Source organism: Microcaecilia unicolor, chromosome 4, assembly GCF_901765095.1.
Source record: "Microcaecilia unicolor chromosome 4, aMicUni1.1, whole genome shotgun sequence".
NCBI classification, from domain to species: Eukaryota; Metazoa; Chordata; class Amphibia; order Gymnophiona; family Siphonopidae; genus Microcaecilia; species Microcaecilia unicolor.
The window spans coordinates 70,104,949-70,119,576 of NC_044034.1; the positions used below are offsets into that span (position 1 = coordinate 70,104,949).

The window sequence follows — 14,628 nt, forward strand, 5'->3', positions numbered from 1 at the left end:
GTCGGATTGTGTCTCTGTAGCCAAGGTAACCCCAGCACGATGGGTTGCACTGCTGTCTGGAGGACATATAGGGAAATATCTTCCTTGTGGTCACCAATACACAGGTGCACTGGAACCGTTTGTGTGCTTACGTATCCTTGAGTGTTACCATAGACTGAGAGAAGCGGAATGGTCTTAGGTAACGCTTGTGTAGGAATGTTAAGTTGGCGGACCAGGGATTCGTTTATAAAGTTTCCACCTGCCCCGGAATCCTAAAAGACTTCGGTATGCTCCTTTCTTTGGTCTAAATCAAGCACTGCTGGTAGTAACACTTGATTACAAAGTAAGCCATAAGATAAGCCTACTATGGTGCTGCGGTCAGACTCTGATCCGAGGGTCCGGGTTTATTCGGGCACCGGTGAGCATAATGTCCTGTATTACCGCAATACAGACATAGATTAGAGGTTCGCCGCCTCTGCTTCTCTTGCATCGAGAGTGGAGTACTACTCAATTGCATAGGCTCTACTGGCTCTAAGGGAGGAGCCTCTCTAGGACTAGGATCCTGTGGTGTGTCCCGAAAACTCACTCTCCTTTTGCCCATCTTTTCTGTAGAGCACCGTTCCCGATTACGCTCCTGAAAACGAATGTCTATCATATTACAGAGTCCAATCAGGTCATCTAGCCCGTTCGGGAGTTCCCGTCAGGCTAACTCATCCTTAATCTGGGGTGCCAACCCCTGCCAGAAGGTCGCCACCAAACTCTCGTTGTTCCAAGCCAGTTCAGACGCCAGAGTGCGGAATCTGATGGCATAATCACCCAGGGTCCGGAAGCTGCAGAGGTAACCTTCCCCGGCTCTTCAAAGACTCATTTAAATTGGTCAAGGAATCGAAGGAAATCATTAAGCACCAGGTCACCTCTTTCCCAAAGAGGAGAAGCCCAAGCTAAAGCTTGACCGGACAGCAGAGAAATAATATAAACTACCCGGGTTCTATCGGAGGGGAAGTCTCGGGGCTGAAGTTCAAAAATTATTCTACACTGATTGAGAAAACCTCTACAGTCTTTGGGGTTACCATCATATCTTGGTGGTGCCTGAAGACGGACCCCTGGCATTACTGGATTCAAAGCTCAAGAAGCTGTGAGTCCCCGGAAACGTTCCTCCATAATGCTCTCTAGATGGGTTATGCGTGCAGTCTGCTCCTTAAAGAGTTCATAGAGTTGTGTAATATGGCCGGATTGCTCCTGAAGCCTCTGCAAAGCGGATGGCTCTTCCGAGCTCATGGCCTTTGCAATCTGTCACGTAGCTGCAAGCGATCTGGAGTTGTGGCCCTTGGGCTGCTGCAAGAGACCGGCAACAGCAGGAAGACCACCAAACAGGGAAGTGCGGACAAACACCAACAGACTGGACAGGAACCACACACTAGAACAGACTTGGCTTGGTTGGTCTGGAACCAAAAGCTGGAGCAGACTTGGCTTGACTGGAACCACAAGCTGGAGCGGACTTGGCTTGACTGGACTGGAACCACAAGCTGGAGCAGACTTGGCTTGGCTGGACTGGAACCACAAGCTGGAGTAGACTTGGCTTGGCTGGACTGGAACCACAAACTGGAGTACTCAGGCAAGACAGACACGAACGGGGAAGGGCTAAAGCTAAGGACAACCAGGGTGGAACAAGCAGGCAGGGAACTATAGCAGAAAACAGATCAGGGTAACAATAAAGAACTGGAGCTAGGCAGAGCAGATACAGCAGCAGGGAACTAAAGTTAAAGACACACAGGGCTGAAACAGCAGGAGGGAAACTAGAACTGACCATGAGCAAAACAGCAACAACAGTAAGGAACTGAAGCTAGGCAGAGCAGATACAGCAGCAAGGAACTAAAGTTAAAGACACACCAGGCAAAAACAAACAGAAGAAACTAAGGCCCAGATGCACTAAACTTTAACGACCCTTTAACAAAGAAATTTTCAACCGTAGCATGCATTAAAGGCCATTTTCTGACGACACTAGCAGCTAACGAAAACGGAATGCAAACGAGTCACTTCCAATTGTAATGTGGACAATTCGGAATGCACTAACCATACCGACGATTGCATCGAATCAGTTACCGTGATATATTTAACATGAAGTCAGACCTGTCGTTAAGGCCTGAGCTGTCATACAGACACTGCTCCCCGCTTCTCCCTGCAGCATAAAAATCCAAGCTGGCACATTTGAAAATATAAATAACCCACATGAACACGTGGCTCCCCGCTTCCCCCTGCTTAAAATATAAAATCAAACCCAAAATAAAAAAAGGATCGGGAGGGGGCAAAGGCGATCATCAGGAGCGTCCTGTATGGATGGCCTTGCCCCCCCCCCCGAGGTCGCCGCTGCTCCCCGCTTCCCCCTGTATTAACAAAAATCAAAAGTTTAGCAGCCCCGGCCCCCCTCCCTTCCTGTCTCTCTCTTTCGCCTTCTCCCACAGCTCCGCCTCCTGCCATCCTCTGCCCCTGGGACCCGCCCCCTGAGGTCGTCGTCGCCATCCCCCCTCCACTGGACTCTCCCTCCGCCTTACCGGGCCTTACATCAGAAGGAACGGCCCAGGTCAGGGAAGGAGAGACATCCTCCTGAAGACTCGCAGCCATCAGATGATCTTCTTGCCTGTGCAGCGCCTTCACACAGAGGTGAGAGGCGCTGCGCGGGCCCGGTAAGGCGGAGGGGGGGTCCGGTGGAGGGGGGGAGCGGTGGTGACGACCTCAGGGGGGCGGGGCACGGGGGATGGTGGGAGGCAGAGCTGTGGGAGAAGGCGAAAGAGAGAGACAGAAAGGGAGGGGGGCCGGGGCTGCTAAACTTTTGATTTTTGTTAATACAGGGGGAAGTGGGGAGCAGCGGCGACTTCGGGGGGGGGGGGGGGCAAGGCCGTCCTTACAGGACGCTCCTGACAAGTGCCTTTTCCCTCTCCCGGTCCTTTTTTTATTTTTGGTTTGATTTCATATTTTAAGCAGGGGGAAGCGGGGAGCAGCGGCGACCTTTGGGGGGGGGGGGGGCAAGGCCGTCCATACAGGACGCTCCTGACAAGCGCCTTTGCCCCCTCCCGATCCTTTTTTTATTTTTGATTTGATTTTATATTTTAAGCAGGGGGAAGCGGGGAGCCAAGTGTTTGTGGGGGTTGTTTTGGTGGTTGTTGTTTTGACGTTTGTGGCATGCGCTGAGCAGCCAGCATAACGCTTGGCTGCTCTGCGCATGCTTTAGGGGCCGATTACCGATGGGGATTACAACAGTTTAACGAATCTGTAATGCATTGTACTTTACAATACCGCACCGAACATGTGCGACTTATTTTTTTGGTGCATTCTTCGTTTTTTCAAATTCGGTAAGCACTTTTACGTTTTAGATTTTTTTTATATATGGTTGATGCATCTGGGCCTAAAGCTAAGGACACACAAAGCAGATACTAGCAGAGCTAGAGCAGCCACAAACACTCTCAGACAAAAGCACATCTGAAGACCTCTATTGCAAAGGCAAAGCCTGAAAGTTCCCAGGTGCTTAATAAGGCAATTGCAGATGATGTCACCGGTGAGGCTTGACAGCAGAACCACCGGGGCAAGTCTGGAAAGCTGGAACATCAGGACTGGAATGGAACCTGGAAGACATCTGGGAAATAGGAAAAAGCAGTCCACAGCAACCACAGGACCCGGTCACCCGGAGGCAACATGAGTGTAGGCATGGAATAAAGTCACAGTCGTGACAGTAGGCAAAGGGACCTCTCCTTCAAAAAGTCCTCTGGTTCATCCCCAGATGCCCAGGGGCAGACCGACTCAAACTCAGCAAAATATTCCTCATGGGAAGTTGCCTTGATCAACTGTATGGATGTCCAGTATCATGGGCAAGAACAGCAAAGTATGGATTCTCTCCAGGGTTCCAGATTAGCTTCTTTACCTGATGCGCTGGAAACAAAAACCGCATCAGTGGGGCCAGCTCCAATGCCCATCAAGTCACTGGAGTCTATAACCATTCAACAAGCAAGGCATGGGTCTCTATAATAGGCTCGGGCAGTATAAAAGGCAGCACAAGTACCTCAATGCCTCAGTATCAAGTCGCTCCAGGATGTGCCCCAGCTATTCTTGTAGCATGACCTGGAATCGTTCCTCAAAGGTAGGCATCAGTAAAGGCAAGGCCGGTGTCAGTGTGGAAACAGCTTGTGAAGATTTTGGTGCCGAATTGGAAGCAGGGTCCCAGCTTCAGGGAGGCTGGTGCATCAGTACCACTTCAACAGAGGGGGAATGGTCCACTTGACACCGAAGTTTCTCGGATATTGTTGACACTGGTGACCCAGAGCTTCCAACACTGTGCTTCGATGAGATCTTATGCTGGTGTTTTTTTGCTTTTACTTGGTGTCAAGCATTGGAGTCTTTGCTGACAAGGACTATGTGGAATCTATGCACGTCCTCTGAGTTGGGTCCAAGAATGCTCGGCCCGGGCGCTCGCTATTGGCATGTGACATTGAGGTAGGGGGAGATCTCTGTCACCAGTGTCCAGTGCAGCTCCAGAAGCCATGGAGACCAATGCTCTCGATGCCAGTGTTGATGTATCGGACTTCTGTATGCTGAAAAGCCTCTCTAGCTTTCTGAGTTCCCTTCTGTATTTGAGCACAAGAGAGCAATCTGATGTCTTATTATGATTAGGGCTCAGGTATTATAGACACATATCATGTGGGTCAGTCACAAATATGGTACAATTAGTCTGTGCACTGCTTAAACCTACTGGCAGGTTTCTGGGACATCATGGGAACAACAGCTGCAGCGAAATCAAACGACTCAATTATGAAAAAAGGGGAAAGTAACATTTACTTAATTTTATCCCTACTGGAACTCAGGCCTAAAAATGGCCAAAAGCCACGAAAAAATGAAAGAAAACAAGAGTCGAAAAACAAATAAAAAAGAGAAAGGGTAGATAGGAGGAAGTGACGTCAGCGTCGGGGATGGACGCATGATTCCAGAGCTCCGCTAGAGCGACGGTGAAAACGGCGAAAAAACCCCTGAAAATTCGGCCTCCAGATAAGGAACATAGCGGCCAGCACAAGCTTATGGCGACCCGAAAAAAATTAGACAAGTTTAAATTTACGGCGGAGAAGCGCAACGGAGCAGCGAACTCCGGCAGCATATCGCACATGACATGCGCCAAAATGGCGGCTGCAGACTCCGAATCGGAGACGGAGGGCCTCATAGAACAACATGACAGCGATACGGAGATCACCAAGAAGGAAGTCGCTCGATGGTTTAAGGCCCTGAAAGCGGAGATGTCAGCTGTTCGCAAGACAATCAAGGAGGCAGTCACTGACTTACAGAAAGACATGCGGGAATTCGGGCATAGAATGGAGCAGGCAGAGGGTGAGCTGGAGCACGTGGGAAGCGAAGTACAAGAGTTAAAGTCAGAAATTCAATCCCTGAAAGAGGATAAGGCTAAAATGGAACTGGACCTGGAGGACTTGGAAAATCGCTCACGGCGAAGTAATCTCAGATTTAAAGGCATACCGGATACTGATCAAAATATGGATTGTGCTAAAATTATTAGAGAAATATGTGCTCTTATTCTGGGAGAGATTGCAGAGACTCAGCAGGAACAAGGAGATTCGGCAATCCAGTTTGACAGAGTACATAGAAGCCTGGGACCCAGGCGGTCCTCCCAACCTCGAGATATAATCGTCTGTTTTTCAAGTTATACAATTAAGGACATGATTTGGAGAAAAGCAAGAGCTAAGGGTGAGGTCCTCTGGGAAAACCAGAAAATTACGATATTTCAAGATCTGGCATTAGGCACCCTACAACGGAGAAGAACATTCAAAGATCTTACTCAATATCTTCAACACTCCAGCATTAGATATAGATGGACTTTTCCCTTTGGATTACAATTTACAGTTGGAGGTCAAACTCGGAGGGTGTCGCGGCTAGGAGAAGCGTGGACTATATTGAAGGATCTGGGCTGTAAGGATTTGCCACCAGAAGCTTCTGGATCAACCTCTACAATTATGAATCAGTCACGCATGGCATCTACATGGCAGAGAGTGGGATCCAGAAAGGAATCAGGTCCTCGAGGATCTCCAAAGAGGAGTGGGACTTGAGCACATGATCGTGAGAACTGGATGCATATCATACAGTGTTAATTATATAACCAGTTGGTTGAATATGTTTATCTTAGGTGACAGTTTCATGTCGCTCCTGAAATGCTGTTAATACATATGTTTTATGTTGGCTAGCAATAATATTAGAACACGATAAGAGAGAGGGATAAAGATAGGAACAGTTTATAGCAGTTGGGTTTTTCATATGCAGCCTAATAATAGTCTGCTCAGGCGAGGAGTTACTTCCTCAGAACCATCAGCTGGCAGGTTTTCTACCAGCTACTTCAGGGGGGGGGGGGGGGGAAGGGGAGGGGGGGTCAGGGGTTAAGAGTGGGCACATGGAATGTCAATGGGTTGAATTCCCCATCAAAACGCAGCCTTGTATTTCGGGAGGTGCAACGGCTTCATTGGGACATAGTAATGCTACAGGAAACACATATTAGGAGTGGTGACGCCCATTTGCTCAAACACAAAGCTTTTGCTGATTGTATAGCCCATTTTGATAAAAGAGGAGGAAAAGTGGGAGGGCTTGTAATCTGTTCGGAAAGGTATACCATTTATAATTGATGATATTTATAAAGATGACCTAGGCAGATGTTTGGCGGTAAAGGGACTTATATATGGCAAACCTGTGACCATTGTGAATGTATATGCTCCGAATGTGGGGCAGGGGGACTTTTTTGATAAGATGACAGAGGAACTTTCCCAATTCCACAAGGTCATATGATTTTAGGAGGTGATTTTAATACATATATGTCACCAATGGACCATTCTAGAGGAGGAGGAAGTATAAATGTGACCCACAGTAAAAAACTAAAACAATTGACCTCACAGTTAGATTTAGTTGAAGTTTGGAGGCTCAGACACCCAGGCCAAAAGACATATACATTTTTTTCTCATTCACAAACTACATATACCAGAATAGATATGATTTGGTGCAGTCGCACACTCTGGGATAGTGTGTTAGATTCTGAGATTGGCCCCATTAGTATTTCAGACCATGCTCCAGTAGAACTTGAACTGAAGGGGTGGAGGGAGGAAGATCGGCTCCTCTTCTGGAGATTAAATGAGTCATTACTGGGGGATCACAGAATTTGTGCAGATATTCGTAAAGTGATCCAGTCTTACTGCACAAGCAATGACACGGGGGAGGTTTCAGATGGGACTCTCTGGGATGCACTGAAGGTGGTGGTACGAGGGCATCTCATAAAGTGGGGGGCTCGTAGAAAGCGCGCCAGGGAAGCAGCGGAACTCAATTTGAGATCTAGACTGGTTCATCTAGAAAGACAACATCAGGTGGGGGGTTTGGCAAAAGACCTGCAAGAGCTCAGGAGGTGCCGGATGGAACTAGAAAAGTTACAAATAGTGCGGGTGGAATTTATGAGGAAGCTTCTCCAACATAAATTTTATGAATATAGTAATAAGTCAGGGAAAATGCTGGCCAATTGCCTTAAGGCTAGGCAGAGAAATCATACCATTACAAAAATTAAAGGCCCAGGGGATCAGCTATATTACAGGGATGACGAAATTAGAACTCAATTCCTAACTTTTTATAAAGAGCTCTATAAAAGAGAATTAAGGTTGGAAGCTGCTGAGGTGCGACAGAGTTTTGAGAGACTTGGGCTGTCCAAACTGACTAGCGATGAGAGCCGTAAGCTGGAAGCTCCATTTCGTCTTGATGAAATCACAGGAGTCATTAAGAATCTTAAGGGAGGAAAGGCCCCTGGATTGGATGGCTACTCCGCCAAATTTTACAAACTTTTCGCGGGGGAAGTGGGACCTTTGTTGATGAGAGTGGGTAATGCTTGTTTTGAGGGTCAGTCATTGCCCATTAGTATGCATGAGGCGGGAATATCTCTGCTCTTAAAGCCAGGAAGGGACCCGGCTATATGTGGGTCCTATAGACCAATCTCGCTGATCAATTTAGATATAAAAATATTATCTAAAGTATTGGCAGATCGGCTAGGTGCAATTCTACCAAAATTAGTACATACTGACCAATCTGGGTATGTTAAGGGCCGGCAGGTAGCGGATAATGTACGTCGTACACTGCATGTTATATGGGAGGCTAAGAGATAGGATATACCGGTCACTTTACTAAGTACAGATGCAGAAAAAGCATTTGATAGGGTGGAGTGGCCCTATCTTTGGGAAGTTATGGAACATATGGGAGTTGGGACTGGTCTAATGGGATGGCTTCATAGGTTATATGAAAGGCCAATAGCTCGATTAAAAATCAATGGTGGGTACACGTCGACATTTCAGATAGAACGTGGAACTCGCCAGGGCTGCCCATTGTCTCCGCTGCTTTTCGCGCTCTATATAGAGCCGTTAGCGCAGACGATTCAAGAATCTGCGGATGTAAAAGGGATAGTAATCGGGACTGTAGAACACAAATTAGCATTATTTGCGGATGACGTGTTATTTTTTGTGGGAAGCCCTGCATTGACCCTTCCGAACCTGATGGTAGCTTTAGCAGAGTATGGACGTATGTCAGGCTTTAAGATCAATTATGACAAATCGGAGCTGTTGGGGGTTTCCATCACACAGGCCTGGATGCAAGAGCTCATGCGAACATACCCATTTCGTGTGCGGCAAGATAAGATTAAATATCTGGGGGTCAGGATACCTATAGAGATTTCACAATTATTCAACCTGAACTATATACCACTTTTTCAACAGGTACGAGCAGACATGGAAGCATGTACAGGGAAATGGCTGTCGTGGTGGGGGCGCATAGCAGTTGTCCGAATGAATATTTTTGTCAGGTTCTCAGGTTCAGAGCCCGAGGGACTGGGCTCTGGAGCAAACGTGAGCCCTTGGGCTGCTGACGAGGAGCGACAGCAGCAGGCAAAACCCACCAACCAACACTGGGTAAACACACCGGCAGGGACTGCAGGCACTGCCCAGCGAACCGGAACACATGGACTGGAATCCCCCGGACTGGAACACACACCGGACCGGAACACACTGGACTGGAGCACACCAGACTGGAACACACATCGGACCGGAACACACTGGACTGGTCCCCCGGACTGGAGGACACAGGACTGGAACACGGGACTGGAGCACCCTGGACTGGTCCACACAGCTTCACCTGCACTTAGCTACTAACCCCCCAGAAGTTGAGCTCCTGGGTTCGAGTAGCCGACAGGACTTACTGGATACCGGATGACATAGGGACCAGGACTGGAAACAGAAGTGCTCCTAAACCTAAACTGATCTACGTGCTCCCAATCCCTAAACCAGCAGGAGTGTTCCTAACAGTAAACTGACAAAAGGACTTCCTAAGCCCTATACTAAACAGGAGCTCCTAATCCCTGCTCAAGAAAGGAACTTCCTAAGCCCTAAACTAACAGAGCAGGGAACTAAACACAAAGCTAACACAGGTGCTACTAAGCACCAAGCTACAAGCAGAGCTTTACACTAATAAGCTGAACACAGAACTAACCAGCTACCTAAGCACTGCTCTAGCAAGCTAGATACAACTAACAAGGTGCTTCCTAAGCACTACTCTGGCAAGCAACCAGAAGAGCTCCTAGCACTAAAAGGGAAGACAGGGGAGCCACAAGGAGGGAAGCTAACACATAAGCCAAAAGTGCTTCTAAAGCACCAAACACCAACAGCAAAGACTGCAATGCTCCTAATAGCACAAACACCAGAAGTACTTCTAACAGCAAACTCTGCAGTGTTCCTAACAACACCAAACCCAGGAGTACTTCTATCAACAACAGAGCTTCCAAAGCCCTACACACAGCAATGCTACCAAAACCAAGAGGGAACAGAAGGGAACCAAAAGGGAAAAGCAGGAAAGCTAAACACACAGTCACCAGTGCACACTGCACTAACACTAACCTGGCCCTTAGCAAAAGCAAGCAGGGAAACTAGACACAACGTCAGAAGTGCACACTGCACCACCCTACCTACAGCAAACACCACTGTTGCAAAGGCCCTGAAGGAAACAAGACCACTTCCTTATCAAGGCCCTCCCTGATGATGTCACACTCCCTAGACCTAGGCAAAAGCACACTGACCCAGAGAGGCCCAACCCACACCAATGCAAAACCGTGAAACACTTGAAGCCAGTACACCCAAAGAGAGTTAGAGCAACTCAGGCAACACACACACAGCTGTAGTGAAGTGAGACAATTAACCCCATGCTGCTGGAAGCTGCCAGCACAGAGAGACAGAGCCAGCTCAGAAAGGAAAGAGAAAAGAAACAGAAGCCAGCTAAGAAGCTGACCCCCAGGAAAGAGGTAAGTTTGAGAGGGGTTCAGACCCCAATCATAACAATTTTACCTCGAGTGCTATTCTTCTTTCAGACATTACTGATATTGGTGCCTAAGGGGGAGTTGGAGAAATTGCAGAGAGCTCTTTTGAGATTTATTTGGGAGGGCAAAGCGCCTAGGCAAAGCAGAAAGTTGTTATGGAAGTCAGTGGATTTGGGGGGACGAGGGGTTCCAAACCTCAAATGGTATTACTGGGCTGCTCAATTAAAGTTTATCTCCGCATGGAGCCAAGACAGGCTTTCAGTGGTGGCCCAACTTGATCAATCTATGGTGCCAAACCATTGTTTAAAATCAATACTTTGGGCCTCCTTTCCACGTAGGACGTACACAACATTGACTTCCAACCCATTCGTGCAACACCTCTTAATACTGTGGGCAGTGGTTAGAAGTAAATTGTGGCAGTCCAGGCTTACTTCATCTTATGCACACATTGGGGGGGAACCAGGGTTTCAGATAGGGATGGGTCATCCGGTGGCAAGGAGATGGGCAGAGAAAGTGATAATTTGTTTTAGAGATCTACTGGATGATGGACAAATGGTTCCCTTTGCAGAGCTTAAAGAGCAAAATGGGATTTTAGACACTGAACAATTCTTCTACATACAAGTCAAACATTATATACAAACACAAGGGTGGTTGAAGACGGACCCGGAGGAGTATGAGGGACTGGAGAACTTGTGGAGCTCCTTGGGGAAAATGAAAGGTACTATCTCTATATTGTATAAATTTTTAAGGGGTAGGACCTTTGAGAAATGTCCTTATATGCTTCAGTGGGAACGGGATTTGCAGAGGGAATTTATACAGCACACGAGTGGAAGGCAATTTTGGTTGAGGTTACTAAAGCCTCAACCTGTGTGCTGATAAAGGAAAATGCTTTTAAAATCTTGTCACGATGGTATTATACCCCACACAGATTGCATGTTATGTTTCCAGGGACTTCACAATGGTGTTGGAGATGTGGAGACGAGGAGGGGACCTATCTACATATTTGGTGGTCCTGTGCCAAAATACAGGTCTTCTGGGGAAATGTTGCCACAAAGATAGCAGCTCACACGGGGAAGCCATTCCCGTGTGAACCTCAATGGTGTTTGCTTGGATTGGGTAATAGACGAGGAGCTAAATGGCAGAGCCAGTTTAAACGAATGTGTTTAGCAGCAGCAAAAACTGTCATAGCAAGGCATTGGAAGCAATTAGAGGCACCCTCGGAAGAGGACTGGCTCTTGAAGCTATCTTTGATCGGTGAAATGGAGAAATTTACGGACAAGAGATTGGGACGTTATAATGAATCCTCAGAGTTATGGACTCAATATCGGAATTTAACCCACATGACATAAAACTTAAATGTATAACCTGCTTGGGGGGGGGGAGGGGGGGGAGAGGGAGGGGGAGGGGAATATTTTGGATTGTATCAGTGAATGACTGATTGATAAGCAATATGTTTGTTAATATACAAAATCAATAAATATATACAAATTAAAAAAAAAAAAAAGAGAAAGGGTAGAAAAATGGTAAAAAATAAATCAGGAAAAATCTCATGCAACTCACAAAACACACAGCCCATGAATATAAACCCTGCTTAGCATATGCCAATAAGGTGGACCCTGCGTGTGAGGTTAAAGTAGTTTAAGAATGTGAGGCTAAGGCTGGTGAATTCCAGGTGATAAGCATGGCTGAATCAGGCTGTTAAGCCCAGCTGATTTAAACTAGGGTGAATTAAAGAAGAAACTATGCTGAGAAGCCACTCAGTGGAACTTATGATGTTAAGCTTGGCTAATAGGCCAATATGAGCTCAGCCTGAGAAGTTGGCAAAATCAGTCTAAGCCATGAGGCTAAACTCTCTTGAGCCCATGAAAACCATGAGAAATACAAAGGAAACAACAATGGAGCAGGTAAATGAGAGCAGTTCAGCAGAATAAGCGACAGCTGAACTATGTGAATGTAGGAGCCATATACCAACTGGCACTGCCAGGAGGAGACAAGGTACATCAAAAACATAGACCACAGCATGAACCTGTATTGGTAAGAAGCAAAACTCAAGAGGAAAGGAAAGGACTTATACCTGAAAGCTCTTGTCTAGAGAATTCTTTCTCTGTGCCCTTGGAAGAAAGTTCACAAAGCAAATGGGACTCTTAGGACCTGTTGCACAAACCTTACAAAGTTTTAAACGTTTGCTTTAGTCCGGTTGTAGCTGGTCTAAATCAAACGCTATTTAGCGAGTGCCATTAGCAGCTACCAAAAACCCTATGCAAATGCATTGCAAGGAGCTCATTAGTATTAAAATGAACATTCCAAGTAATGCACAGACCTGAGTGCCTACCTTTACTGTGCAAAATTTTATTGTAGTTCTGGACATGTTGTTATAGGGAGCAGCCTGCTTCCTATGATAGGTGCTGAGGACACCCACTGACCAGACCCAACCCTGACCCTGAACCCCCCCCCCCCCCGCATCCTTTCCCAGTCCCTCCTACCGCACCCCCAAACAACAAATCCTTGGTAGTCCAGTGGACCCTGAACCTCCGCCCTCCACACACAAAAAATCCCCGGTGGTCCAGAGGACCCCGACCCCAGGCAAAAATCTCATTGATAGTCTAGTGACCCTCTCCCCTGCCACCTTCCCCATAAAATGTTGGAGGCAGGAGGGCAGAAGCAACACCTCCACTCTCCTGCCTCTGGGCCTGCCCTGCGCAAAATGGCAGTACCCAGCCCCTATCCGGTGGGCCATATAAGGTGTTTTCTTCCTTATATGGTGCTTAGCTGTACCCAGTACCTTTAGCTGCCAATGTCAGGACTTCTGCGCATGCCAGGTCCAGTGTAACCATGATGACATCCACAAAGTGCCCCATTTATGCTAGTAACAAACAACCCTGTTAATCACTTAAGTGCTAGCCATAAGATTTATAAAATGTAGGTTTGACGTTAAACTTACATCCTTCTTTTCAATATCACGAAATAATTTAGGGTCATCAAAATCACATGATTCACCGGAAGAAGGCAACTGACTGTAGAAAAAGGGAAATATTTGTTTTACTTTACATAAAAATAAAATACAGGGAAAGCAATTTAAGTCTGATCAGCTTGGTACTCTTGTAGATTTGAAAGTGGAACTACTACTACTACTACTATTTAACATTTCTAGAACACAAAGAGGCATATTTTCAAAGCACTTAGCCTTCCAAAGTTCCATAGGTTTCTATGGAACTTTGGAAGGCTAAGTGCTTTGAAAATATGCCTCAAAGTCATCCCCCCTCCCCACCCCCCAAATAGTAATGACTACATTTTGTAATAAATATAAGGATCATGAATTGTTAGGAGAGCAATTTTTAAAAGCCGTTTACCAGGGTGCTTTAGAAAGAAAAGGAAACAATGTGAGCACATTCCATTTCAGATGTTTGCATGCTATTTCTCAATCCAATCTAGCTCTCACAAAAAGCAGGTGTAAAGACCACTGACCATGGGCAGTTCTCAAAGGGAAGAAAGATTTTCCTTTTTATATTTTTTGCTTAACTAATTTGGATTTACGAATGCCTTTCTATGGGCCAAGTCTGCACCTAACGCATGGGTGTCATATATAATATAAATCAAGAATAGACAAACAAGAGAGGCTAAGATCTGCAACAATCAAAGGCAGAAAACCACAGCAAAAATACCACAAATCTCAGATAAAAAAAATTGATAAAAGTTAATAATATGTACTAACTTGAAGGCAAATTAAAAATCACAACCTGACATGGCCACATTTTGCCTCAGTATGGGGATACATCAAGGGCATGTTACCAATGATCAGTGAGAATAATACACTGTCACCACAATGGTAAAAAAAATAGTTCAGGACAGCTCTAATGGTTGCTAGCAATAATACATGTGTAGCCCCATTTTCGACAAGTTGTAGAAGTAGGAATTGAGATATGCAGGTCAATGCATCTCAAGTTTCACCAATATTTTAGAACAGAATCTGCCAACATGCAGCCTGTTCTAAAATACAGGAGAAAAGGATTTTTATGCATCAGGTGCATACAGCATAAACATCCATTTTAGAAAAATAAACATAGAAAATATTGACGAATTCAAAGCCAGCATCTAGCCAGCTATATTTGCGACCTTTGAACATAACCAGTTATTATCCCGATGCTTTCACAGTCACCCATTTCTTTTGCCAGTTTGGCATTTGGGGGGACAAAAACCACTGAGTAATTATGAAGTCAACTCCCCTCACCATATTTCCTCCAGTGGAGTGGTGCTCAATAGCAGCTGTTTCCCAAGTCCTA

General features: G+C 46.2%; 1 protein-coding gene across 1 annotated transcript in view; it reads right to left on the bottom strand.

The window, feature by feature from the left end:
- Nucleotides 1-14,628, bottom strand: part of ATP8A2 (ATPase phospholipid transporting 8A2) — a 1,572,980-nt gene that overhangs the window by 1,194,937 nt on the left and 363,415 nt on the right. Inside the window, exon 15 of the mRNA XM_030202396.1 lies at nt 13,290-13,362. Within this exon, the coding sequence (XP_030058256.1) occupies nt 13,290-13,362 (73 nt within the window). The remainder of the gene's footprint in view (nt 1-13,289; nt 13,363-14,628) is intronic.